We start from the raw sequence: 26,860 nt of genomic DNA, 5'->3' as shown, positions 1-26,860 counted from the left end.
ACTTTTGTGATGAACCATCTGTCTCTGATGATGGCACATTTTTCTCCTTTACAAAAGCTTGTCAGGGGGTGGATTGGGGTGGTAGGGATGGTGGTGCAGCTGGAATGGTTGGTGGGGTTTACCCTACAGTTTCTATAAGATTACCTGCTGTTTTGGAGGAAGTTGTTTTTTTTTTTTTTTTTGCTCTTTTGGAACTGCCTCTTTTAAGAGCATGCATTAATTACTCCTCATGATTCTGTAGCAGGAGGCAGTGAACAGGAACCTGCCAGAGCCCAGCAATGCAGCAGTAAACCCACCTGCAGACACCTCCTCCTCCAATCTTCCCTTTGAAAAGGTGTTAGAGCTTGAGCTTTTAAGCTTCAATAAAAGTACCAAAGTCAGAATGTGTGAGAGAGATAAAATGAGAGTTGAACAGAGAAAGGACAACTGTATCTTCAATCTAAACATCCTGAGATTCCTATGATTTGGTAATTTCCCATTTAGCATGGTCAAGCATGAGTGAAATCTGCCACAGAGATCATCCACAAGTCTCTTGCCATCACAGAGAATATCTGCTGCTGGTGAGAGACCCCCCAAGAAGGTTAAGTCAGGATGGTATTTTCCTGTGAGAAAGTCAGAATAACTGCAGATAACTGCATTTGTGTTCACAGCATTCTGGAGACACCCAACACCATACAAATATCATAAATATACACAGAGAGGAACATTAACAATGTACAGGTGGGTTATAAGCACAGATATAGATAAGAGCTAGATGACAAGACAATTTTGTGAAGCAGGACTCTAATTCTGCTGGAAGATGAATTGCAGCTACTGTGAAGCTTTCTTCAAATGCTTCAGGGATGTGTGCTTTAGGTCAGGTAGCCCTCTCATTAGTAGGAAAATGAAATGGCATTTTTATACCAGAACATGGATTTTTAGAACTGGAGGTCACCTATTACTCTGCAGAGGAGCTAATGGCCAGACAGCAGTGTGTGTGTGTGTGTGTGTGTGTGTGTGTGTGTGTGTGTACACATTCAGTGGGTAACAAACTCTACCAACTTCCATAATATTTAAGCTGTTACCTGAACCCCAGCTACTTGAGAAAGCTCCTTTGCACTAAATAAGGACAAGAGCTCTGAGAGAAAACATTGATATTTGCCTGAATTATTAAGATGTCCTCTTTCTAAACAATCCTGTTATCTCTACTCTTGAATGAACCCCTAAAAGTCCGGCGGCACTCCAGCTGAGCCCCCCCACTCCACAGGAGTGCACAGAACAAGAGAGGTTTCTGTCTAGAGGAAAAGGCGATGGGAAAAGCAGCAGCAGCCAGGGGTAGAGAGCTGTCAGAGGCGCTCAGCGCTCCTCGCACGGGCTCCGGGCCGGGTGGCAGCGCCCGGGCGGGCCCGAGGAGCGGCTGCGGCTCCGTGCCGGGGCTAACCCGGCTGAGTGAGGAGCGGCTGCGCTCCGTGCTGGGGCTGCCCGATCGGGGCTCAGTGAGGAGCGACTGCGGCTCCATGCCGGGGCTAACCCGGCTGAGTGAGGAGCGGCCGCGCTCCGTGCCGGGGCTAACCCGGCTGAGTGAGGAGCGGCTGCGCTCCGTGCCGGGGCTAACCCGGCTCAGTGAGGAGCGACTGCGGCTCCGTGCCGGGGCTAACCCGGCTCAGTGAGGAGCGGCTGCGCTCCGTGCCGGGGCTAACCCGGCTGAGTGAGGAGCGGCCGCGCTCCGTGCTGGGTCGGCCCCGCCGGGACCGGCGCGGCTGCTGTCCAAGGATGCGACTGCCGGCTCCTGATGGGAAAGAGATGCCGGGTTTGAGGAGCTTTGCAGAGAAATGAGGCAATGAGCTGAGTTTTTTCTGTCTTTGACTCGCTCTGAGGCAAGTTCAGATTAGCACTGGTGCCTGAAGGAAACCTAAGGCAAATCCAAATCCAAACCCTGACCAATTTAAATATTGATATATGTGCTTCTGTCAGAGCAGGGGGTTTTAGCCATCACTTCACATGAGACATAGAATAAAGCTCCCACCTCAGAGCACCAAGGAATACCAAGACAATGAATTTTAACACCTGTGGAGAGAGACTGGGTCTTCTTGCAACAAGAAAATACCTGTAGTGTTTTGCTTTTGACATCTTTCATGCATACCTCGCTTTTCTTGGGAAACTCTGCTTCATGGATTCCATTCTGAATGTTGTGATTCTTTTCCCCCTTTGCAAATATTTTTCAAGGTCTACAAAAAAAAAAAAAAATCCCCATAGTAACTAGTTCTATTTTATGGATACCTCTGTATTTGCAGCTATACCTAGAGGCAGATCTCAGGGAGGTTCAGAGTGGACATAAGGAAAAAGTTCTTCACTAAGAGGGTTGTCAGTCAGAATACACTCTTCAGAGAAGTGGCCATGGCACCAAGCCTGACAGAGTTCAAGAAGCATCAGGATGATGCTCTTAGACGCCTGATTAATTTAAGATAATCCTGTGAGGAGCAGGGAGTCACACTCAACGACCCTTCCAACGGGCAATATTTTATGATTCAATCGTTTTCAGCAGAGAGGAGTGGATCCTGCCCACCACCCAGCCCTGACAGTGGGATTCCTTCTCTCTCAGTTCCTGCTGCAGTTTATTTGCAGCACATAAGAAAGGCTCAAGATTGCTCTAGCACATTTTGAGCCCAGAAAATGCCTGATGTCTGCCAAAACTTCATAAAGACTTGTAGTAGAGATACATACAGGAGATGAGCCCAAGCATCCTGAAGGACACCTGTGCTCCAGCCTCCAGCATCACATCGGTGCTGTGGGAGTCCCGACCCCGATCCCTGAGCGCACCACAGCAGCGCTGGCAGGGCTGCTCCCCCCGGCACCACTTCCAGGGATGCTCAGCACTCCTGAAAAATCTCCCTCTTGCCTCTGAGTGCCGTGGGAAGGGCAGGGGAGGGACGGGAGGCAGCGCCGGAGGAGCCGCAGCACCGCTCTGCGGTGGCGGGTCCCTCTGCAAGCGGAGGACAAGGACACCCGCTCGCTCTTCCCCAGCGCTGCCGAACACCGATGCGTCGCTTTCTGTGGCACCAAGAAAAGCTGTTTCCTCACCGTTCCGAGCCTTTGCTCTGCTCCCCTCCTTCCTTGCCCCCTGCTCTAATCCCCCTGCGTGCAGGCACCCTTCACTCCCCAGTTTAGAGCCCCTGCACCCCAGGATACAGCAGGGATACTGGGATGATGCCTCACAGCCCTACGCCTGACTGCAAAACACAGTCAGCTGTGCTTATTCCTTCGAGTAAAAAATAAATAAATAAATAAATAAATTGAGAGAAAAAGAGAAAAATTTACCTATAATTTCATCTTTCCATCTTTACAATTTTTTCCCTTCCTGACACACAACTTAGAGAAATATAGGATCACTCCTTACAAAAGACCTGTGACATCAGTTCTTAGGTATGAATTACCTAGGGGGTTTTGGGGAATTAATAACACAGTACAGAGAGAAATTTTGACTGAAAAGCCATGAATCTTTTAAGGCTACCGAAGGATGTGGTCTGCTTCCTAGAGCAGTCACTGGACAAAGACTGGGACAGCCTTAAAGCCGAATGCAGGCACCCAAAGTCACAGCACTGAGATGGCTTTTGTCACTCAACTTCCATTTCCTTTTAAACACCTAAACAGCCTCTACGACATCTCTGCAAACTGAAGACAAACTGATCTCTCAAGAAAAGTTTGTTATCAGTGGTTTTCATCCTGCAAACTGTGGATTCCTCAGGGCTGGAGCTTAATTTTGAGTGTCTAAAAAGAACAAAACAACAACAAAACAAAACAAACAAACAAGAACAACAACAAAAAAAAACCAAGACACATAAAAATACCTCTAGCTAAACATCAGTAGATATGTGGGCATTAGCAAATCAGAAAAAAGGTCTGAAAAATCTCTGAGCTGCAATATTTAGACATGAGTCTGTTTTCTTCATTCTCCACCTTATTCCCTAATTCCCTCTTAGCTGAGAAGAGACTCTATCTCAAATGGTGTCACTTCAGCATCAGCTCCAAGCCAAGCAGATAAATGGCCTTACAAAACTCCCTCTCAGTCAGAAGTGGTGTGAATTAGGTCAAGATTGGGGTAATGCAGAGATCAGGAAATAAGGCTTCTAAGTAAGCCAAAAAGCAAAGTGCTAATGGCCAGGACAGCAATATATAATGAGCTCTTAAGAAGAACAACACATAACTAAGCCACACATTTCCTCACTGGCAGTCAGCTGCATGTTGGTGCTTTAATGAAGTTACAAGGCAGAACACAGGAATATTTAATCTCCAGAGATCATCATTAGTGAAGATAAATTATATTTTACAATACTGCCATTATTTTTGCTAGCATCTCATTAATCATTTAATGGTCATTACTTATTATTTACTTAGCCTGGACAGAGTACACAGCTGTGCAAAGATGCCCACAGAATCCCAGAATTCAGGTGGTCCCTGCCCCATGGAGCCAACAAAGCTGTAATTTGTCACTGCTGCCAGTGACCATCAGAATTTTGCATAGGAGGAAATGCTGCCTATGTCCATCTTCATGGGCAGTTGAAATGGAAGTTGACTTCTGTTGTGATAAATTGAAGATGCTGAATGATTTCCAGGCAGTGAGGAGTAAAATCCTGCACCACATCTGGAGAAAAAAGAAGGCAATCATATTGCTCTGCTGTCCTCAGTGGAGGACTGGGCCCCCAAACTGTTTCAAAAAGGCCAGAGAAGATAAAGCTCAGTTGCAACCTGCTGGCCAGGTATAGACAGGCTCTCAGAGTGTCTCCCTATGGGCCCAAGGGTTTGGAACAGGCTCACCTGAGCTGCAGAGGAACAACAAACCGGTCTGCAGGCACTGCTGCTGGGAAAGGCCATTTACAGCGGCAATGGCTTCACTCAAACACAAGGTGACAAATTTCCTCTGAGGCTTGAAAAAGCACTAACCCTTGTCCTCTGAATAAATGCAGCCAGGTGGAAGGGGTTTTCCAGTTCAGCAGCTGAGAGGTGCCCAAAACAGAGACTGGACCACAGTCCTCCCATGGTGACCTGGGCAAGCAGGGGTGCTCCCACACCACAGGGATGTGACATTTCACCAGTGCCTTTCTCACCCTCCCAGTACCCAGACTGTAAAGGGAAACTGAGGCAAGGAGCACACTGCTTGGTACCTGCTCCTTGTGGCCACACAGTGCTTGTTTTACCCAAACACCCTGTGGAGGTGGGATCCCCATGTGGCAATCAATGAGCCAAGACATTGGGAAAAAAGACACATTCAGAGCTAAACTCATTTCATAGCCATGTCCTGCAGTCTGTGAATGTGCTGGGTCAGTTCTGCATCCTGATTTATCATCCATCAGCAGAGGCACAAAAATGAGCAGGATGAAAGCTCAGTGACCTGTGGTGCTCGGGGTACCCTGACTGCAGCACCCATCAGAGCAGGACAGCGCCTCTAGGTGGGTGAAATAAGTAATTTTTTCTTTTTGTGTGCTTTGTGTGTGTGTGTGCATGGTTTTTGGTTTTTTTTAATGCCCTTACATCACCTAAGGAACAGTTGACCAACCCATGTAACAGTTTTCTAAATATGTTTTGCCTGAGGCACACATTCAGGACAGAAAAAATTCCCATCTAGGTAATTAAATAATTTGTCAGTTATAAACAATTGCCAATGGCTCCCAGTGAGGTAACCCATCACCTCTCATGCCACAGGCCAGGAATGTTCCTGCAGGAGCCCTGTGGGTCCTTCCCTACTGCTGGGAAAAGTGCTCTTGGCAAAGTTTCCTGCAGAGCAACTTTCAGAAATGTCTGCTCCTGGACACTGGCTTTCCTGTGGGAAAGATGATCCAGTCCCAGCAGAGGAGAGACTGGAGTGTGACCAGCACTGCTGCCCACCAAAGCTCAAGGATAAGGACTTGCTCTGGGTGTGCACACCCCCAGCAGCCACACCTGCACAGCATCAGCACTGCCCCAGACCACAGAGTCAGGCACAAATCCAACCACACCCTCCTGCTGAACTTACCCTATTTCAAATGACCAATTCAAATTTTGGTGATGAAATCATCCTTGTCCCCAGAGCAAGAAGGACTTCTCACACCTGTACCCACCACCCTCTCCTGAGGCTAAAAGCCTACAGCTGGTATTTTACTGCCATAAAGGGGCAGGGCAGGGAGGCTCCTTCCTCTGCACTGCGTTCTGCAATGCTGAGGCAGAAGCAAAGGGTTGTTTAACACAGCCCTCCAAAAGATGCACTGAGAAAAAACGGCTCCCAGCATCGTTTTGGAGATTTGCTATCAAGGAGCAGCTGCCTTCCTCTGAGGATGGTGCCCTTGAGAGCTGCAGGCAGTAACACAGCAGGCTCAGCAAGGTGACTACACTGCTGGGGACAGGGGCAGGTCCACTTGCTGGAGGCAGGAGATTGATTATTTTACTCCTTGTTTGCTCTTCATTTTGCCCTAAGAACTGAGTAATCAAATGTGATAAATTTTGAGAAACATTTTGAACCCTTGTCCATCTCTAGCAATCTACTAACCTCAACAGGTCTTTCTCTCTTTCCCCAGGAAGCTCTGAGTGTCTTTCTCTGCAAGTTCAGGAATATTCCCTTTCTTCTACAGTTCAACAACTCCATGTCTCAGCTCTGAATCTCTGGTGACATCCCAATCACAACAGAGCACATTGATTACCCTGAGGCATCCTTTAGACCTCTAACATCCAGGTTAGAGGCACCTGGGAGTAGTAAAATTCCCTTGTAGATCATCCTGTCCAGAGGATGTTTCCTATTCTTTTTACATCTTATTTTCCTGAGCTGTAAGGAACTGTTTAGCCTTTACTGTGCTTTTGCCCAGGAGAATTAAAAAGGTAAAATGATTTTTCTAAAGTAATTGTTCTACAGAGAGCGCACAACGCTTTCTGAAGCCGAGTCAGCACATAAATGTGAGCCATTAAATGAGAAACCCACTGAGTATTGAAGCAGTTGAGAACCAAGACCGGCTGCACCCTGGCTAAAAATCAACTGTGGAGTTCAGCCAGGGGTCATGGTGCCCTATAACAGCAATGTGGAGGGGTCCTGATGTCCTATAATGGCAAAATGGAAACATGAGCTGGTTAGCCAGGGCTTTTTATTGCTGATGGATGAACATTAACAGGCAATTCGCTCACAGGTAAAGGAGAGCACAAATATTATGGTTGGAGCAAATGTATTTCATTAAAGTAACTGTGTGAGTTGCTGTTCAGACTGGAGGGGATGGCATTCATCTGTGATTCATCTGTGTGTGCCTGTGAACAGCTACAGGTACCTCCTCCCTGCTGGTCCTTTCAACATGATCCCATCAAGGGAACCAGTGGGAGACAGCACGGGCAGAAACCCCAGTGCTGGCAGAGAGGAGAGAATTCCTCTCTTTTTTAATGAAATAGTTAAAAGTAACACCCTTTTCCCTCCCCCTTTCCTGAATGCATTTGGAAACCTGAGCTGAGGAGAAATCTGAAAGTGTTTTCAGAGGAAAGCTGGGGAGAGGAAAATTATGTTCAATATGTCAGGAAAAAAACTCAGAACTTCCTTGTGTGGCAATGGCTTGTATTTATCTGTAAAATGAACTTCTGAGACAAAAAGATGATGAAGATGATAACCCAGTCCCATGGGACAAAAGAACCAGCTGCTCTGATGTCGTGCCCTCTGATGGGGAGCCAGAAGTGCCCCAGTGCAAGAGCCTGAGACATGGATGTAGTGTGGTACAAATATCCCAGTATATACAGGATGCACAGCCAAGAGCAGCCTTTGCCCCCAGGTGCTATTCCAGGCTTTGAAAACTACCGAGTCTCACATCCTCTTGACTAGAGGTTTGGTCCTTTCAGCCCATTTTCATAGGGAAATCTGAGCTTGCAGCACACCGAGCCAGGTGTGTGCTCCCTGCCTTCCCCCCTGCCCCACACGGGCTGGGGACATGCAAAGAGAAGTGGGCAGTAGCAGGAGCACAGGTGAGCTCATTTGATTTACCTGGTTTCTCCTGGGCAGTGAATCACTCAACAGGCTTCAATCAGCAGAGAGCAGCTCACAGGCATCCAATGGCTCTCCATAGAGAGTTACCATCTCCTGGAGGGAGGGACCAGGCACTACTGGAGGCTGTGACTGCTTGCCATGGGGCTCAGCCCTGGAAATGAAAAACAAGGTGATAGAAAAGGCTGCTGGAGGCTGTATCCATCAGCTCACCTAGAAAAGCTACCAACTGCCCTGGAAGGCAAGAGCTGGGTAAGAGACAGACCTGTGAGAGCTGTGTGCCAGTGGGGAAGCCCCAGTACAGGGTGTTCCTCCTACCACAGCAGCTCTCTTCCATCCTCATCCTCCTGCTGACTCGGAACTGAGCTGCATCCCCTGCCCTGTGGCAGCAGCAGGAAGGACAGAGGGAGACAGGCCCCTCTGGGCAGCCCAGGGATTTCAGGAGGAGCACCCCTGGCCAAAAGAACACCATGGACCGTTTCCGGATGATCTTCCAGTACTTCCAATCCAGCTCGGAGTCTGTAATGAACGGGATCTGTGGGCTCTTGGCCCTGGCAAGTGTAAAGATGTACACCAGCTTGGACTTCAGCTGCCCCTGCCTGCCCCAGTACAACATGGCATATGGCTTGGGGATCATGCTCGTGCCCCCCATCATCCTCTTCCTGTGCGGTCTCATCCTCAACAGGCAGTCCCTGGTGATGCTGGAGGAGTGGAGGCGACCAGCGGGGCACAGGAAGAAGGACCAAGCTGTCATCAGGTGGGGCTTGCAGTGGCAGTGGCATCCCTCTTCCCACCTCCTGTTTAGCAGTCTTTCTCCATAGCTTTGATCCTCCTGGTAGATTAATTATATTGTAATCATCTCCTGAGACCTCTCCCCATGACCCTGGAGGGGCAGGGGTCTGGGAAGTGCCTTTACATCCAGCAGAAATTAAGGCAGGCTCGTTCCATCCCAGCTAAGGAGAGCAGAGTGCCTCAATACCTGGGCTTATGCCACCACCCTGGGAAACTGCATTGCTGCTGCCCTGTCATGCACTCACAGGGTGTCTTCTGGGGCTTCCATGTGCAAAAAACATCAGGCATTTCCTTTTAATTATGCCAAAGGTGTGGCATTTTCATCACGGTCATTCTTTATCAAAAGCCTCATGGTCTCACACCCTTCACCTGAGTTTTTACAAATTTGTACTGGCAGAAGGGTGAGGAGAATAATATTCCATCTGTTATAAGTAAAGTTTTATGCAGTACACAGGTTGGCTCAGAGAGAGGCAAGAAAGGCTGCAGGAAAAAAGGGGATTTTCCAGATTGAAACCGATGAGAAAAGGAAGTGTGAATATGCAAGAGGAGGGAGAGCTGACAAAGATCTGTGCATGGGAGACATAAGGGTACAGTCAAGGCAAGCCCATGGTGAGGGGACTGTGCACTGAGTGCAGGCAGCACACAGAGCACTACCTTGTGCTAGTGCAGGTTTCACTGAGAGGCAGAACCAACAAAGACATCCCAGAGCAGAAGCATCAGTGGGAGCAATGCTGAGGGCAGCCCTGGGAGTCAGTTCCCAGGGTCTGGAAAGACTGCTTGGCACAGGACAGCCTGCATCCCTCAGGGCTCTGGAAGGGGAGAAAGCTCCCAGCATTAACCCACTCACCTCTCTGCTGCTCCAGGTACATGTGTTCCTCCATCATGCAGCGAGCCATGGTTGCCCCTGTCGTCTGGATCATAGTCACCCTCCTGGATGGCAAATGCCTGATCTGTGCTTTCAGTGGCTCCATGGATCCCCAGAAGTTTGTGGGCTTTGCCAATGTGAGCACAGAGCAGGTGCAGCAGCTGCTGGCCAAGGTGCCCTGCAAGGATGACGAGCTCATGAGAAACAACACGTCCCGCAAGGCAGTGTCCAGGTACCTGCGCTGCTGGTCCCAGGTGGGTCCCTGCTGGCAGAGCCTCTCATGTTGGTGAGATGAACCAGGCATGTGGCTCTACTCCTGCTCTTCCTTGATTTCCCATCCCTTCATTGTGGTCAGGCTGGGAGCAAGGCTGCTCTGTGCTTCTTTTTGCCTCCAAACATCGCTATCCTAAGTGATAATCTTGAGTCGGGCAGGGAAAAATAAAGAAATTATTAATGTTTTAATAGAGGAACCAGCAGCTTCTAAACCCAATTAATAAAAGATGTTGTGTCTCCCAAAGCCCTGTTTGGTGTCAAAAGATCCTTCTAACTGCCAACCCTGCAGATAGGACCCACTGTTTTAAGGACAGTGCAAGTTTAGACAGATGAAAACAGCTTGCTCAGGAGCAATAGAACAGGGCACAGGCATTGGGACTCATGGAAGGTCATTGAAAACAAGCTCTTCTTTCTTATCAAAGGGAGCTGCCCATAGTCTGGGCTGTCTTCATGTTGCAGTGGGGACTCCTGGGCCCTGGAGTTAGTGTAGGTGGCAGATGAAGATCACTGGAGATAAAGAAATGCCAATGGAGAGCACTAATGTCCCCTTTCCCTGGGGTACTCCTATGCTCATAGCAAATGCCTGTCTGCTCCAGGCAATTTTGCAATCAGTTATCCTTACTGAATGATTCATGCACAGATAAATACCCCATATTCTCTGGGAGGAAATTATACCAACCCTCTGGGTACAGTGTGGGGTGCTGGACTACAGGGACAGATCAAAGCCAGGAGTCCAGATGCATCACGTTTCCCCTTCAGCCACACAAACTCCCTGTCTCTCTGATGCAGGCAAAGAGCTTGTGCCTGTCCTCGTGTCTGACTTGCTCCTGTTTCACTGCTTCTTTCTTATCACACAGGCACTTGGCTGGAGCATTTTGTTGATCCTGATCATAGCAGCTTTCCTTGCCCGCTGGCTCAGACCTTGCTTCAGCCAGGCCACCCTCCTGCAGGCACGTCACTGGAGCAACTACATTGACATTGAGCAAAAGATTTTTGAGGAAACCTGCTGTGAGCACAGCCGGCTCTTTGCTCACAAATGCATCCTCCACTTCTTCGAAAGCATGCAGCAAGAGATCAAACTGCACAGCTTCAGCTTGCCTAAGGAGGGAGAGGGAGCTGAAGGAGGGGAAGGTCTTCTCCAGGGTATCACAGATCATGACCAGGTGAATGAACTTCTGAAAACCTGGTACTATGAGAAACCTCCCCTGGATGTCAGCCAGGCACATCACAGGCATCCCCTGGTGCGAGAGAGATCCCCTCTGCCCAAGGCAGAAAATGCCAGCACCCACTCCAAATTCCCCCAGCACAGCAGTGTGTAAAGGGGGATTTGTCCTGCAGGGACAGAAGGAGCATTGCCAAGCCTCTGCACAAAGCAAGGACCAGCAGGCAGGTGACAGTGGTGCTCATACCTTCCTCCAAATCTGCAGCCTCAAAGGCTCCACTCTAGGGCCTGCCTGGCAAAAACCTCCAAAGTCAGCTAGTTCTGAGGGTCCAAGGGTCCCAGATGCAGTCACTGTCAATGACATTTCTCAGCCAAGGACCCTTGGGGCACTTTCATCATATCAAAGACTTTGCACCTTCTTACAGCTGTGATAAAAGCATTCTGCCTTGAGGAAGGATTTAACCAGGGCAGGAGCATCTGGCTGCATACAAACCATACACACACAGAGGTGTGAGGAGCTCCTGCCCACTCCATTGAAACCTGGTTCAAAGGGTTATCAGAGCTGACACAGAAGTTATTTAATGGGCAACTCTCTTAGTACCACACCAACATATTTACTCAAAAAGGCAAAACCACCTCCTATGTCTTCCCATCTGCTGAGAGCTCTGGCTGTCCCCAGCCCAGCTGCCAAACTGTCCTGCCTTCCTCTCACAACCCATCAATACTTCCATGCATTTTAAAATGAAATATGGCCACACACTGAAATTCATGGAGCAGCATAACTTTAATTGAAGACACTTCTGAGTGAGGATTGGATTGCGTTGGACTTGCAGAAGGAACAGGAGAGGGAGGCTTAGCAAAACACAACCACGGGGCTATGCTGGGGTTCAGTGGCTGCTGTAGGCACTGGTGCTAAGCCATGGAAAGGACACAGTGACTCTGCCTGAACACAGACTTTAAACACTCTAGATTTGAGTATAAACTGACCTATCCAGAGGATCATCCTTGCAACACCTATTTGGGCATTTCCATCCATAGTTTCAAAGCTGTTTGAATGCAACCTTACCTCTGAGCCTTTGATGATAATTGCTTTCTCACCTGCCTTTTCCAGCCCCCATTGTACATGGTGTCAGTTTGTCTGGTACTTCTGTCCAGCATTGCTCCTTGGATGCATTAAAGTCTTTATTGCAAACTCACCCGGAGCAGACACATCTATTCCTCCAGGCTGAACCTCACACTGATGCCCACTTTGTCTCTTGGAGGGAGAGGTGCAATGTGGAGGGGCTGGGGGGAGGTGGGAGTGAAGAAGAAATATGTCCTTGGGTATGGATAGGTGGGGCAAGCAGAGCTTCCAGGAGGAAGGAAGAGGGTGGGATAGGGGCAGAGGAACCTGCCACCACATTGGGACTAAATCCAAAATAAGGGATCAAAATAAAAATTCATATTAATCCCCCAATTGTCAAGCTGCTGGCAGGTGGGTCACCTCCTGCCCAGGATGTTTGCATGCACAGGCCAGAGAATGAGGAGGTACTGGGTAAAACACTGGGAGGCAAAATAACTCCATAGCCCACCCATGGGCAGCTGCACCCCTTTGCCCACTGAGGCCCAGTCAGGAGCTGCAGGCTGCAGATGGATGGGCTGCAGAGCTTTTCTAATTTGCATGACAAAATCAGATCTGGATGAATCCCTGAGCTCCCTTGGATATGCTAGGAGAGTGCACAGAGCCAGCTGTGGCCCATGCTGGTAGGGAAAGACACAGTGGTCTTTTCTCCAGGAGCTCTTTAGATGCAGGAAGCTTCTGAGCTCTTCTTTGAAATCAGCATTGCACTTTGAATTGTGTCTCTGGTTTACTTTTGTCAGACAGGACATCACAAATCTGAGGCTGCAGCTCAGTTTGGACTCACCATTCCATATTAGTCAAATTGGGTATTTTCCTATCATGCTCAAAGCTGAGGTCTGCAGCTCAATTTGCATGCTGCTTTCCATGTTCTCAGGTTTTAAGTCATCCCATTGTGGCCACAAAATATGAAAGGCTAAAAGGGGGAAGAGGAACAGATTTGTTATCTGTACCAGGAGGGAGCAAACAGGATGGTTTAAGGGTGCTGCCATAGATTTTGAAGGTCTTCAAAGGTTCATGTGCTGCTGGGAGAGTCTGGTCTGCTCATGGAGTAGCTCCAGTTGCCTGGGGCTGTGGGTGTTCATTCCTCCCAGCCTCCTCCCCCAGGTCTCGTGCTGTGTTTCCTTCTAAAGCCCAAGAACTCTTCTCCATTTGGAAAGTGGTATCTGGCACCCCATGACAGGGGAAGAGGCAATAAACCCAAAATGCAGGAAAAATCCACTTACACAGAAGAAAACTTTGATTTTGAGGGTGATGGAAAGGCTTGCCCAGAAAGTCTATGGCACCTCCATCTATGGAAATATTCACATCCCAACTATATGTGAGCCTGAACGTGCTCTGTGCAGAGAGTGGTGGGTGGACCACAAAATCTCCAGAGGTCTCTTCCCACCAGCTCTATTAAGAGTGTGTGCCCTCCTGTGGAAGCTGGGGCAGAGAGGGTCATTCACAAACTTTAGCATCTGTCTGTCTCTCAGGGCTGCTGTGATGCCTGACCTACAGATATGTCAGGCACCCTTAGGGATCCTCACCTGCCAAGAGCCTGTGAAACAGCACAGCTGACTGCAAAGACAACTTCCCCAGTCACTTCCTAAACTCTCCTGATGGGAATTGTTACTGCTTTCACATCCCTCCTTTCTATATATTACACTGATTGAGACATGAAAAGCCCTCCTCAGCTCCACACCTTGGAGTCTGTCTTGGTGCAGGTGCAGGACTGGGTCCAGGGTGGGACATGGCCATGTACCTTCTCCTTCAGGACAGGGTTTCCAGAGCATAGATAAGTTAGGATTTGGGAGGAATCATCAGCTCTGCCTTCCCTTGCAAGTCAGTTAGAGTGAACTTTCTGTTGGGAAGCTCATGAAAACAAAGTCCTTCCTGACAAGGCAACGTGGAAAGAAAGACCCAGGGAATGTCTTCTATGGGCTCTCTTTTGATTCCCACTGACTGTTGCTGGCTTCAGTGAGAACTGTGGTGCTGTACACTCAATTCATGTTTAATAAAAGGCAGGGCTTTCCTGGAGATCAAAAAGCTCTCAGCTTTTTACAGGCTTGATTCACGCAGGCTTTGATGTGAACTGCCCTTCAAAAAGCCACTTGTCAGGTGAATAGAGAAGCCAGTCTGGGCTCTTAGGTAGCAATAAATACAATAGGCCTCATCTATATTCATGCAGCAAAATCTCTTCCCATTTGATGAGATCATGCAATTAGCCTCTCCACAGCAGGCAGAGCTAAGACTGCTCAGGTATTACCCACGTGCTCTGTGCTCACCTCTGTGGTGGCATCTCAGGGTCAACTCAGCATAATTAGCTGAGCCCCAGGACTGGTGCAGGGCAGACTCAGAACCTGCAGCACTGACTAATGGTCAAAAAGCCTGGTCTGGCTTCCTAGCTCAGCACTGACACACTGCAAAACCTTGGGGGAAAGTACCCCTCCCGTGTCTTCCGTGTGCCACCCACCTGTGTACAGCTTCCCTTGGTGGCATGTCCCACAGCCACCACTGCAGTCACACTAGTGCCCAGTCAGATGTGTGTTGATCCTCACATCAGCTCAGGAGGTGCCTGGACATGAACAACTGAGCAACTGCCTCCACCTGTTTGACAGCCACTTGTAGTCCCAGTAATCCCCCATCTTTTGGCCAGCTTGAGGGAGCAACCGAGGGCACCAAGACTGCTTTGTGAACTGGGAACTGAGATGCAGGAGAGCACCATCAACACCATCCATTCTTTTAATTTGTGCTGTGGAAGCTAAGCCCTGCCTAACTGTTACCTCTCCTTCCTCTGCCTTTTCTTTTCTTCTCCCTTCCCTCTGCAGAATAAAAAATAAGAGTTATTTCCCAGTGAAGCAGGTCTAGAAGTAGGGGCTGGCAGACCTGCAAGACACTTGCCTCAGATGCTGCTGAGGCAAGGCAGACACACAGAGGAAAGAGGGAAGCTCTGGAATCCATTTTTCCCATGTGTGCCAGCACTGCAGAGGTGGGGTGTCCTGTTCAGTCCTGGGGAGGAACACCCACCCCCTGCATTTGCAAACAGGTTCACAGAGGCCAATCAGCCAACTCTACCCAGGGCACAAAGTGTTCTGGGGAGGACACAGCCATGGTAACACCTGCACCCTCCAGCAAAGAGAGCTGGTGGCTGGGAGACTGCGGAAATGGGGATGTGGAGAAGAATGAAATCAGGTTTTGCAAACTAGAAATAACCCAGGTGTCAGATCCAAAGAAGAGCAGCAGGAAGCAAACTCTAAACTTTTGTAGGCGGCAAAATCAGCAGGAAAAAAATGTTAATTTTCTACTTTAAATAGTGGGGTTGTAAGAGTGCATGAATGAAACAGTAGACTGCACAGAAACTTAGTGATGTCATCTTTGAAGAGGAAATCTGAAAGAATGAAATAGACTGAGTCCACAGCTTGGACCCTGGTGGGGGAAGGATTTAAGTGAAGATGGACAAGTTTCGGATGATCTTCCAGTTTTTCCAGTCCAACCAGGAGTCCTTCATGAACGGCATCTGTGGGATCATGGCCCTTGCCAGCACCCAGATGTACTCAGCCTTTGATTTCAACTGCCCTTGCCTGCCACACTACAACCTGGCCTACGGACTGGGCATCCTCCTGGTGCCCCCCTTCATCTTGTTCCTGCTGGGTTTTGTGCTGAACAACAACATCTCCATGCTGGCAGAGGAGTGGCGGCGGCCGCGGGGCCGGCGGGGGAAGGACCCGGCCGTGCTGCGCTACATGTTCTGCTCCATGGCACAGCGGGCCATGATCGCCCCCGTGGTCTGGCTGGCGGTGACACTGCTGGACGGCAAGTGCATCACCTGTGCCTTCTGCACCTCGGTGCCCGTGGAGACCCTGGGCAATGCCAGCCACCCCCGCCTCTCCCAGGGGGAGGTACAGCGGGTGCTCGCCCGAATCCCCTGCAAGGAGATCTACAATGGGCAGCAGCTCATCGCCAACGAAGTGGCCGTCAGGTACCTGCGCTGCATCTCACAGGTAAGAGGCACCGTGGCTGTGCCCTCACTGGTGGGTTGGGGTTAGGCACTGCCAGCCTGAGCTCTTCCCTCAACAGAATCTCCTTGTTGAAATCTAGCTGCAGCAGAAGAGATGGGTGATTTCACAGGGGTACAAGGTGTTCAGACTCAGGTCTGTGGGGTTATGCCTCCAGTGTGGTACAGCGGCTGTAGCTCTAGGTCATCCTGATAACTGGCCCCCTCTCCTGCCTGGGCAGCCCAGGGCTGCAGAGCAGTGACAGCCAAACCATCTGCATGTATTCATTCAGAGCAAGCTCAGAAGGGGCTGAGATGGATCTTACTCAGTGGCTGGTGGGTTGTCACCCTCTCCAATAACCCATCAGTTGCTCTTGCTTCTTATTACAACATGTGCAAGCAGCGGGCCGATAGCCATCTATTGCCACTTGTCTCTGCTGGGCATGGGAGCAGCCAGGGTGTGTTTATTAGCCATCCCAGGGAACGACAAATGAAGATGTTCCACTAACCATTTGTCCTGTGCTTAATTCCTCTCAAGCCCTCTGCTCCTGGCCATGCTGGAGACAGGATGGCCTGGAACACCTGTCACTCATACACTCCCATTTATAAGCAGACCTTCTGCCTTACCTCCTTAGGGCAGACAGGAATGATTATCCCCTTTAAGAGAAATGGAGCCACAGGGACTTCTCCAAAGACACAAAGCAGATTTTCCTGGGGATACCCCAGCTGGAAAGCATCGGGAGCTGAAAAACAGGAGGTCCCACATAGAACCTCCCCCCACGTGCTCCTTTAGGGGGCTGCATTTCCAGGAAGGTTGAACATCACGAGCTCTGCCAGCACAGCCTGGAGGCAGCCTGAGCGAAGACTGATGGTGAACAAGACAGACTGGTTCTGGCTCTGTCCTCATCTCACCCTTCCTGTCAGACCCCATTAACAGGGGAGCTTTCACTGCTGCCCACTCACAGTAGATGTTACTAAGTTCAGCTTGGAAAAAGAGCTAAGACAGCTGCATAAACCAGGGAGTATCTGGGGCAATACTGCAAGTCAGAGGATGCAGGCTATCCTAGACCTAGGTGAGGCACTGTCATATCAGAGGCAGGACCAAGGGCTGGGCATAGGTTTCAGCCCTGGTGTTATTTATGGTCAGTGCCTGCTGATGATCTACAAGGCAAGAACAAGAGGTGCAGCCTATGTAGATGCACTGAACAAAATTTCAGTGCAAATGGTTCATAGGGCCTCCTCGTCCAGTTTTGCAGTGTAAACCCAGCCAAGTGTCAACCAGCCCAAAGTGGGGTCAGGCTTGTTTGCAGACCAGGGGGGTTCTGCTGGCTGGTTCTGCTGGGCATGTGCTCTGCCTGCCTGTGACAGCTCTGGTTCCCCTTCATCCCTGCAGGCTCTGGGCTGGTGCTTTGTGCTGCTGATGACCACTCTGGCATTCTTGGTCAGATCGCTTCGGCCGTGCTTCAGCCAGGCTGCCTTCCTGAAGAGCAGATACTGGTCCCACTACATCGACACCGAGCGCAAGCTGTTCGATGAGACGTGCGCGGAGCACGCCAGGAGCTTTGCCAAGGTCTGCATCCAGCAGTTCTTTGAGGGCATGAGCACAGACCTGGTGGCTGCTCGCTGCCACCTGCCCAGGAAAGCCCCTGCTGATGCAGGAGAAGCTGCTGAGAAGCTCCTGGGCATCACCGACCAGGGCACCATGAACATGGCCCTGAAGAGCTGGCACAGATGCAAGCCCCCACTGCACCTCCACCCACCTGCCCAACCCACTGGAAATGGCTGGGCAGGAGAAGGGCAGCTCCCCACGCACCCCTCTGCACCCCGAAAAGAGACAGCTGCCTACTACAGCTGGGTGTGAGGGCCCACAGGTCTGGGCAGAATCACCTTTTTGTGAGATGAGCTGCAGAGAGGGCAGAAGCCAGGGCATGGGCAAGGGCCGGGGGCACAGCAGCTGCAGGGGAACCAGCACCCAAAGGGCTCAGTGTGCTCCCATCTGCCCTCACATCTACAGCATCAGTGATTCAGGTAACAAGTTGAGTGCCAGGAAGGATAACTTTGCAAGGCCACGATGGACAAGCCCCAAGGATGCTGAAGGGTGCAGTGTGGCAACCAGGTGTGCTGTGTGTCCCGCACCACGGAGCACTAGGTTTGTGTTGTGGCAGTTGCCAAGACAGACACTACCAGATGTGCAAAACTTCCTCTCTTTCATGACGTGCTCAGCATGTGGGTTTAGGCAGTACTAAAAATCCCCTGGTGGGGAAACAAGCTGAGAGTGCCCATTTCTGCTGCCAAGTTGTGAAACCCTAAAAGATCACATTACCCCTCCACACACTACATCCCCACAGATACACGGCTCCCAAGCCAAGAAAAGCCTTAAAATAAATTTGGCCAAAGCAACGAGCTAGTGAAGAGACATCCCATATCGCACTACATGTGACAGAAACAGCGTGGTTGGTGTTACAGGCACCATTAAATGAGGATTCCACAGAGATGCTCCTTGAGGGAAGTGTCCAGACAAGGAGAGCAGCTAGCATTCAGCAGCAGGGAATGGAGAGGGGGCCAGGCCAACACCCTGCCACAAATCTGCCTCAGGACGATTCACTCTTACATTTTTTCCTGTATCTCTCCCTGACACAAACACTGTTGTTAAAAACGAACCTGGATATTTGTTTAAGCAGCCCAATGAATAATTTAGGTTTACCATTCAAGCTCTGTGCTCAAACACCAGGATTTATAACAGCTATTTACAAAAGCTGTTGGTGTTTCTTTACTTGGATGCAATGAAAAGGACTGGAAGAGCCCCCAGGCCAAGCCAGAGGTGCTGAGGCTGTGTGAGTTGAAGAGTTTTGCCAGTGCATGGCCACCAGCAGCAGCCAGCCCTGGCCCCTGAAGGAGAAGTCACCACCAACATTACACAATACAAGGTGGCTGCCCACTTCCATAGAAACAGAGATGACAGAATTCAGGCCCTTGAGGTGACCATGGAAATCACAGCCCAGAAGAGTGTTTCCCAGTGGCCCTGATTTTATTACAAATATGCAGAAGGCAAACCCCTTTTGAGGGATGAGTTTTAGCCCTGCCACGTCCCTTCCAAGATGTTCATCCACTTGAAATTTCTGCTGCGGTGTTCTTGTTCAAACAACTTATTATGAGTAACTGAAGTGACTGTCGTTTGCATAAACCTTAATTATCAGTGTGCAACTCCACAGAGGCTTTGGGGAGAAGAGAACAAAGGACCAAAGTGATGAGGAAATTCTCCTGGCTGCTGTGAGATCATCTTAGCAAGCTCATAGTCAAGGGCAGGCTGAATCTGGCCAACTCCCAGCAGAAAGGAGCATGACATAGCTTTGTCATTAATCTTCACACCCAAACTTTAATTAATGCACCTGCCCAGAAATTAATAGGCGCAAAACCTGATTTACAAAGCAAAGGAGATTAAAAGATAAAGGTGGTTTCCACTCCTATTATTTGCAGTTCTGTGCTGTTCGTGGCTCACTGAGAAAGGCATGCTGAGTCCCCCACGATGGTGAGCAACACAGAGGGATGGTGGGCTCCATGGCACAGCCGTTAAGGTATCAAAATAACTGGATGCATTTGCAATGAGAAACTCTTGCACTTTTAACTAAGATTTTGAAGATTAGAGCTTTGCCGCCATGCAGCAAATTGAGCAGTTGCAGAGTCCTCATAGATCAGGCAGGTTCTCCTGTCTATGCTGGAATTTGGGAACATTGCTCATTGCCTTTGGGAGGAGAGCCTTCCCCAGGAAGCTCAATACAGGCCCTGGGATTTCAGCCAGGCTGTGGTCCCATGCTGATCCCACTTTGCTGCAGTGCTCTGAGCGTGGAGCAAGCCCCAGGGCCCCCACCAAGCCAGCAGGAGAGCCAGCCACAGGCAAGCACCCAGGGTGTGGGAGTGCTGAAGGATGCACCGCACCCAGACAACTGGGAGCTGCAAAAACCCGCCCGGGGACCCCAGGTCTGGGGTAGGAAGGAAGACGGTCCAAAATTCCCGTCGGCTGAACTGCCGGCGCTTGGCTGAGCCTACATTTGCTCGGGGAGGAGGGGAACGTGGGTGTTGCTGAAGATTTGCCTGTGCTGAAGACATTCTCTGAGGAGGGCTGAGTTTAACCCCAGGGACAAGACGGCAAGGAAGGTGGGGAAGGAGGATGGGGGCCTCTGGCCTCTGCCACAGGCTGGGCAGGAGCTGGAGCTGAGGGACAGACGGCGGAGAGGAGGGAGCAAAGAGAAAGTGAGGCGCTCTCGGCTGCCTTGCAGGCATCGCTCAAGCAGGGTAAAGAATGAGCAGAAAAATTGAGCCAGGCAGGAATGCACCGCACCCGCCAAAAATCAGGCTGTGCCCAGCCCTGCACACACAGTCCCCAGCCCTGTTCAGCCCCCAGCCTGCTTGGTCCCTCCTGGGGGAAAGTTGAACCTGGTACCCCACAGAGCTTGTGATGCCCCAAAAGTCCACCCAGGCGGGCGCCTTCCTGCTGGCTTAGCCGGCTCCCGTGTGCTAAAACAGAAGTTTCTGTCCCTCCTCGTGGGACCATGGGCTTCTCCTGCACCGTTCCTGCCTGCTTGGCGTGGCTCCATCAGCTGCACGGCATCCCCTGGGGACGATGGGGGCTGCACCCAAGCCCCAGGCTGGGGGGATTCACCATTTCCCCTCTGCCCCCCTGCAAGGCGCCTCATCGCTGCCGTTCTCCAGGCAAACTCCCGGCCGTCCCAGCCAGCCACTGCACATCTGCATCATGAGTCTGAGAAAGCACGATGTGCTTTTTCCAGTGACTCATTCTCTCAGCTTTTCATTTCCTTTTTTTTTTATTCTTAAAGGCACAACCTCAGCTGTGCAGAGAGCAGAAGCCAAGCGCCTGCTCTTTGCCCCACCCAAGCTCAGAGCCTGAGAACAACCTCCTCCCTCTTCCCAAAAGCCAACAGCAGAGAGCATGTTTCAAACTGAATAAGGAAGCCTTTGCAAACTGTTAAGGCTGCTTTCAAAACCTTCAACTTCGCCCATCAGAGCAGTCTTGGCTGCATCCCAACTCCGGCACAGCCCTGTGTGCTGCTGGAAACCCCCCACGACCAGAGCCTGAGCGAAAAAACACAGGAAGGGCTGAGAAGGCTCCAGAACTGGTTTCAACAACTTTTTCAAGTAAGTGACTTAATTTTTTTCTTGCTTTCATATATATTTTGGGGAAAGAAACAGAAGCTCTTAAAAACTTACCTGCTACAAACAACTTCTCCCCTTCTACTCAACCCTCTCTCCCAGACCATAACTACCAAGCAGAGGAAGGGTAACCTCTAAATGGCAAATACTTCTCTTTGCCAGCTCCTCAGAATTTTTGCTTTGCCATTTGCCAGGCTCTGTCAGGAAGGTTACAGGGCCATGTTTATCAGGGCTGTTTGTGGGTAACTAACAACAGATGCTTGAACTTGAGCAAGTTTGTGAGCTTGGCATCTGGCTGAAAACGTGGAGTTCCGGCAAGTATGGAGATGGAGGCCTGGCTCCCCATTACGTGGTGGCAGTTTTCGGCTGGTCTGTCTCCTTTGCAGAGGGAGTTTTGCATATGGAAAACGGGGAAGCTGCAGGAAGACATTAAGGGCTGTTTACATTTGAACCGGCAATATCACAGCGTGACTTTAGAGGGATTAGACACAGCAAAGAACAGAGGCAAAATTTCTGTCCCTGTTCCCCACCCGTGCCCCATGGAGAAAGGGAGTAAACCAGGATTTGTTGTGGCAACAGATGAACAGAGGCAGAGTAGTGATTTAAAGCACAATGTAAGAACAAGCCTTGTGCAAAAGACCATAGGGATTAAAGTATCTTTGTCTCCTCTGCCTGACTATCCCTGAAGTCTTGTCCCTGCAGTTGGGGTGGCCCAGGTAAGACTTTGGGGCAGGCCTGTGGGCCGTGGCTCCCAGGTAGCCCCAGATGTGTGCTGGTACTTCCAGCACTGTGCAAGCTGCCAGAGACGGCTGGTTGGGTGCCCAGGTCCTTCCTGTCTCCAGCAAACCTTGGTGACAGCAGTTCCTCTGAGGCCAGCGGGTTTCGTCAGGGTGAGGTTCCCAGAGCTTCCAAGGTGCTTGAGGCTTCCTGAGGAGAAACCCTGTGGGGATGCAGGACTGATGGAAAGTCAGCTAAGAAATTAATTGAATCCAGCTTGCAGATGGGATGGGGGAATGGACATTGCTGCAGAGAGCATGGATACAATCCCCAGTTATTCCCCTGCTCTTAAAAAAATCAGGGAACATGCTTTTCCCTGCTTGGCCCCAGGTGCCTGCAGCCCTGTTGGTGGGGTATAACACAGGCAAAGGGCACCAAAGAGCATCTCTGGCACTGAGGCTGCAAGTTGAGGGGCTCAATCTCAGGGCAGTAATTAAGAAGCTGAGCTGGGACTGCAGGCCAGAACAGGAAATACGATTTTGTCAATCAGCTGCAGGATGGGAGATCATCCTGCCACACCTAATCCTAGCAAAACTCACACATAATTGCTGCCCCGGCTCTATGAGCATTTGGTGTTTGCATCCTGGGACATCAGGATAAGCTTTCCCAGAAAGCACCTTCTCTTGCTGGTATGAACAACCCCCAAGCATCCCTTCACCCTCCTCAGCAAAGGCTTCTCCTGCCTGGGCCTCCCATGCCGCATTTCTGTGCTCCCAAATCTGCTGGGATGTCTCACAGCACCCCTTGCAACCTTCCTCACATACCTGTGTCTATTCATAAGTGTTAACTCATCAGCTCTAAAGAGGAGGAAAAGCCACACAGAACACCTTCAAAGCAGCACAACCCCAGCACCCATGTGCCACATATGGCTGGGCTGGTGTGAGTCAGTTGCAGGGCTGGGGACATATCCCAGTGCCAGCGCTCTGGTCCAGTTTTCCCAGTAACATGGTGTCCTCCTTTCATTGCAGGTTTGGGTGATCATCAAGAGTTTGCCAGTGATGCTGACAATAATTGCCTCTGTGAGAGGTGACTAAGACCAAACAGAAGGAAAGAGGACAAACGTTCAGTTGGGAGGGACAGAAAGGTATGTCCCACCTGTCATCTTTGCTGTAGTGAAGCTTTTGGAGGGCTTAGTGCAAAACTAAAATGGCTGAGGTTTCACATATTGCTTAGGCAAAGTCCCTTTTCAGCCCCTTTTGAAGTATCCCTGGTATCAGCAACCAGCTCCAGAGACTGGGACACCAGGTGGAAGGAAGGGACATCAGTGAAGGTGTCTTGCTCCTGGAACAGCTCCTTGCACCTCAGCTAGCACCAGGCCATTTCATCCCCCACTGGAGTGTTCCTCAGTGCTGGGGGCTGAGTCAGCACAGCCCCCACTGCAGCACACACCTCTCAGCCCCCGGACGAGATGGCCGCCCTCATCGCTGAGAACTTCCGCTTCCTCTCCTTGTTCTTCAAGAGCAAAGACGTGATGATTTTCAATGGTTTGGTGGCCCTGGGCACGGTGGGGAGCGAGGAGCTCTTCTCAGTCGTTGCCTTCCACTGCCCCTGCTCCCCTGCCCGCAACTACATCTATGGGCTGGCTGCCATCGGTGTCCCGGCCCTGGCTCTCTTCCTCATTGGTGTCATCTGGAACAATCACACCTGGAACCTGGTGGCCGAGTGCCACAAGCGTGGCACCAAGAACTTCTCTGCTGCTGCCACCTTCCTCCTCTTCGGCTCCATCATGGGCCGAGCATCCGTGGCACCCATCACTTGGTCGGTCATCTCGCTGCTGCGTGGGGAAGCTTACATCTGTGCCCTCAGCGAGTTTGTCAAGCCATCCTCCCTGGACAAGTTTCCGGCTGAGTACGGAGCCGAGGTGCTGGCCAAGTTCCCCTGCAGAGACATCCCGGCAAACCTCACCAAGTTCAGGGACGAGGTGACCCGGAGGCTGAGATTCGAGTCCCAGGTAGGCACACCAGGGAGAAAGCCACAGGGAGAGGGTAAGACCGCCTTGCCGTGTCCTAACACAGCCTCTCTCTTCCCTCCCAGCTCTTCGGCTGGCTGCTCATCGGCATCGTTGCGGTCCTGGTTTTCCTCACCAAGTGCCTGAAGCACTGCTGCTCGCCGCTGAGCTACCGGCAGGAGGCCTACTGGGCCCAGTACCGCTCCAACGAGGACAAGCTCTTCCGACGCACGGCCGAGGTCCACTCCAGGATCCTGGCAGCCAAGAACGTGAAACAATTCTTTGGCTTTGTGGCACTGGACAAGGAGGAGAAGGAGCTGGTGCAGGAATTCCCGGTGGAAGGTGTCCAGCCGAGCCCCCAGTGGAATGCCATCACAGGTGTCTACATCTACCGAGAGAACAAAGGCTTCCCCCTCTACAGCCGCCTCCACAAATGGGCCAAAGGGGTGGAAGGGAACGGGCCGACCCCAGAAGGCCACGAACTGCTGTTTTTAGCTTCCTAAGACAGATGTGCACCAGCAGTGCTTCCCCTGACTGCCTGGCAGGCCTTCCAGTATCCGTGCTCAGCTGAGGGATGCACTGGGAACATTCCTCCCGGCAGGATTACTTCTATCAGCAGGTAAACAGGAATCAACAGCCTCAAGGCAGAGACTGATAAGCAATACCCTGAGCTGGGGAACCCCTCCCTCGGAGACAAGAGTCTCACTGCTGCTCCCAGAGACACAGGGGAGCAAAGAGCAGAGGCAGCCCTTACCTCCAGGCTGCCAGTGCAGCCCTGCCTGACACACCAGCAGAAGCCGTGGGGAGCAAGAGATGGGCACATTTCTCACTGTGATTCCTGCAGTCCCACTTGTCTCCCCCACAGCAGGGTTAGCCCCAGCCATCTCATACCTATTTGTTTTATTGACATTGATATCTTCTTACACACATGTGTGATGCCTGTTACACAGGCAGGTCCCAGAGCACTTCACAGACTTTACAGTGCAGGTAAAAGAAGGAAGCAGTGGATAAATTCCTGAGGCAAGGAGGATGCAATAGCATCCAGGAATGAATGGGTCAGTAATAGCCACACACCAAATAACTGAGAGACTAAAGCAGGAGGAATCACCAATATTCCTGGTAAGACACCAGACTCCTTTTGTTCTTACTAAAGTGCCTGTCAATCTCTAATGAGCCCAAACTTCTCTGCTGCTGCCACCTCTGCTCCAAATGGTCACCACCACGAGTTTATAAATCCAGAGGAGGCACCATCAGCAAAACAGCTTTGAGGCAAGGTAGCAAGCAAGATGGAGACTGAGAGGAATCAGTACCCACAGCACTATCTGCATCTCATTGCATTTGTCATCCAACCATCAGATGAGAGTCCTTTGTTTGGGTTACAAGCTGCAGGACGACCTCAACCAGAATTAGCTTTACATAAATGTATGTATAAACATACATATAGTGGATATACCATGTAACTGTAGTTAGTCTGTTGTATTAATGGAGCATCTTTGTCAGAGGGGAAGGGGATGAGAAAGCTGACAGCCCAAAGAGCACATTACATTCACCCATCTGCTGCACTGGGACTGCAGCCCTGGAGCAACAAGGGGACAGCAGGAACAGAATGGGGGGAGCAGCCCTCTCCCTACACATCTACCACTGAATTTTCTAAAACTCTTTCCACTGCCTTAATTGGCCCCTGGAGCACATCTCTTTTATGGACTTGGCCATACTCTGGGAAAGCAAAACCAGAAAGGTGTAAAATCACTACCCTCACCATGACACTGTGTGACTATGGCTTCAAGGCTGCTCCTCTGGCACTGCAGTCCCTTTTCTCCCAGGGGTCGATCCTGTGTACACTGTTTAAAGAGCTGGCATGACAGAGAAGTTTGGTTTTCCTACTTGAACTCTTTTGTTATAGATACAACTTCCTTTTACACTGTGCCATTTACCAAAAAGCCTTAAGCTGTTCAAAAAACAGCCCAAACCCATAAAACTCAGAGGGGCTTACACACATGGAGATTTGAAATAAATTATTAAATGAGAGTTATTTTTCATTGACTTCTGAGTTTTTTTCAGGGGGGTATAAAAGGCATAATTTAACATTCTCTTTGAACTCAAGGACTGGGAACTTATTTTTTCTTTCTATTAAAGATTCGGATCCTCTCCTATCCAGATTGTCCTAGAATGTTTCAAGGCATTACCACATATTACAAGTTAGTAACATGGCTTTTTAGTTATTCTTGCAGTGAGTAGCACAAATCTTGTATATCAGGATACACAATTGCAGCAAAGGAGAGAAAATTATTTAAAAAGCTTTTGACAAGTATGGTGTCTTGCAAGAAAGAGCTGCAGGCTACTCCCTCACATAAAGAGGCTGGAACACCGCTTAATGGGCGAGGCATCCCAGGATCCCTGTTCAGCCTCTCCACAGATTTGCTTTGCATTTGTGGGAAGGCTTGCCTCTCAGCTTCATCATCAATGAATCCACAGAAATAATCAGATGGAAGTTAAATTAAATTGCATTAACTTGAGATGAAAGGGAGTTCATTTGCATTTCTTCTCGCTGGCCCTCGAGTGCGAACATGCAGATGCGCACGCCGCCCCCACACAGCCAGCAGACACAAGGTAACTTGCTGAAACAAAGCAGAGTTCCTCTTACTTCCTTTATTTCCCTTGCCTTTCTCCTCAATAGTCCTAATTATTCCTTTGAACTACCTCCACTCTGGTTCCTTCTCTTCCCCTTCCCTCCTTTGAAGGAAGAAGACAAGTAATGCTTGAGAATGGATTTTTATCCTAACAATAAACCATGAGCACAAACCATCTTTTGTTCTGTTTA

The 26,860-nt window shown here is 50.2% G+C and overlaps 3 protein-coding genes across 3 annotated transcripts; all 3 read left to right on the top strand.

Annotated features, from left to right (window-relative positions):
- Positions 1-8,430: 8,430 nt before the first annotated feature.
- Positions 8,431-11,209, top strand: CALHM3 (calcium homeostasis modulator 3; the record flags this gene model as incomplete). Its single annotated transcript, XM_084210168.1, has 3 exons — positions 8,431-8,717; positions 9,616-9,871; positions 10,748-11,209. 3 exons carry the CDS (start codon positions 8,431-8,433, stop codon positions 11,207-11,209), a joined length of 1,005 nt encoding a protein of 334 aa, XP_084066294.1.
- A 4,394-nt stretch (positions 11,210-15,603) lies between these two features.
- On the top strand, positions 15,604-18,006 carry CALHM1 (calcium homeostasis modulator 1; the record flags this gene model as incomplete). Its single annotated transcript, XM_084209899.1, has 2 exons — positions 15,604-16,152; positions 17,539-18,006. The coding sequence occupies 2 exons, from the start codon at positions 15,604-15,606 to the stop codon at positions 18,004-18,006; spliced, it is 1,017 nt and encodes a 338-aa protein (XP_084066025.1).
- Positions 18,007-23,499: 5,493 nt separating this feature from the next.
- Positions 23,500-24,947, top strand: CALHM2 (calcium homeostasis modulator family member 2; the record flags this gene model as incomplete). Its single annotated transcript, XM_084210073.1, has 2 exons — positions 23,500-24,042; positions 24,126-24,947. 2 exons carry the CDS (start codon positions 23,500-23,502, stop codon positions 24,540-24,542), a joined length of 960 nt encoding a protein of 319 aa, XP_084066199.1. The 3' UTR covers positions 24,543-24,947.
- Positions 24,948-26,860: the final 1,913 nt, after the last annotated feature.

This window comes from Fringilla coelebs (genome assembly GCF_963513975.1).
Source record: "Fringilla coelebs genome assembly, chromosome: 8".
Classification (NCBI taxonomy): domain Eukaryota; kingdom Metazoa; phylum Chordata; class Aves; order Passeriformes; family Fringillidae; genus Fringilla; species Fringilla coelebs.
Note: the sequence above shows the minus strand (reverse complement) of the source record. Positions and strands in the feature narration are given on the sequence as shown.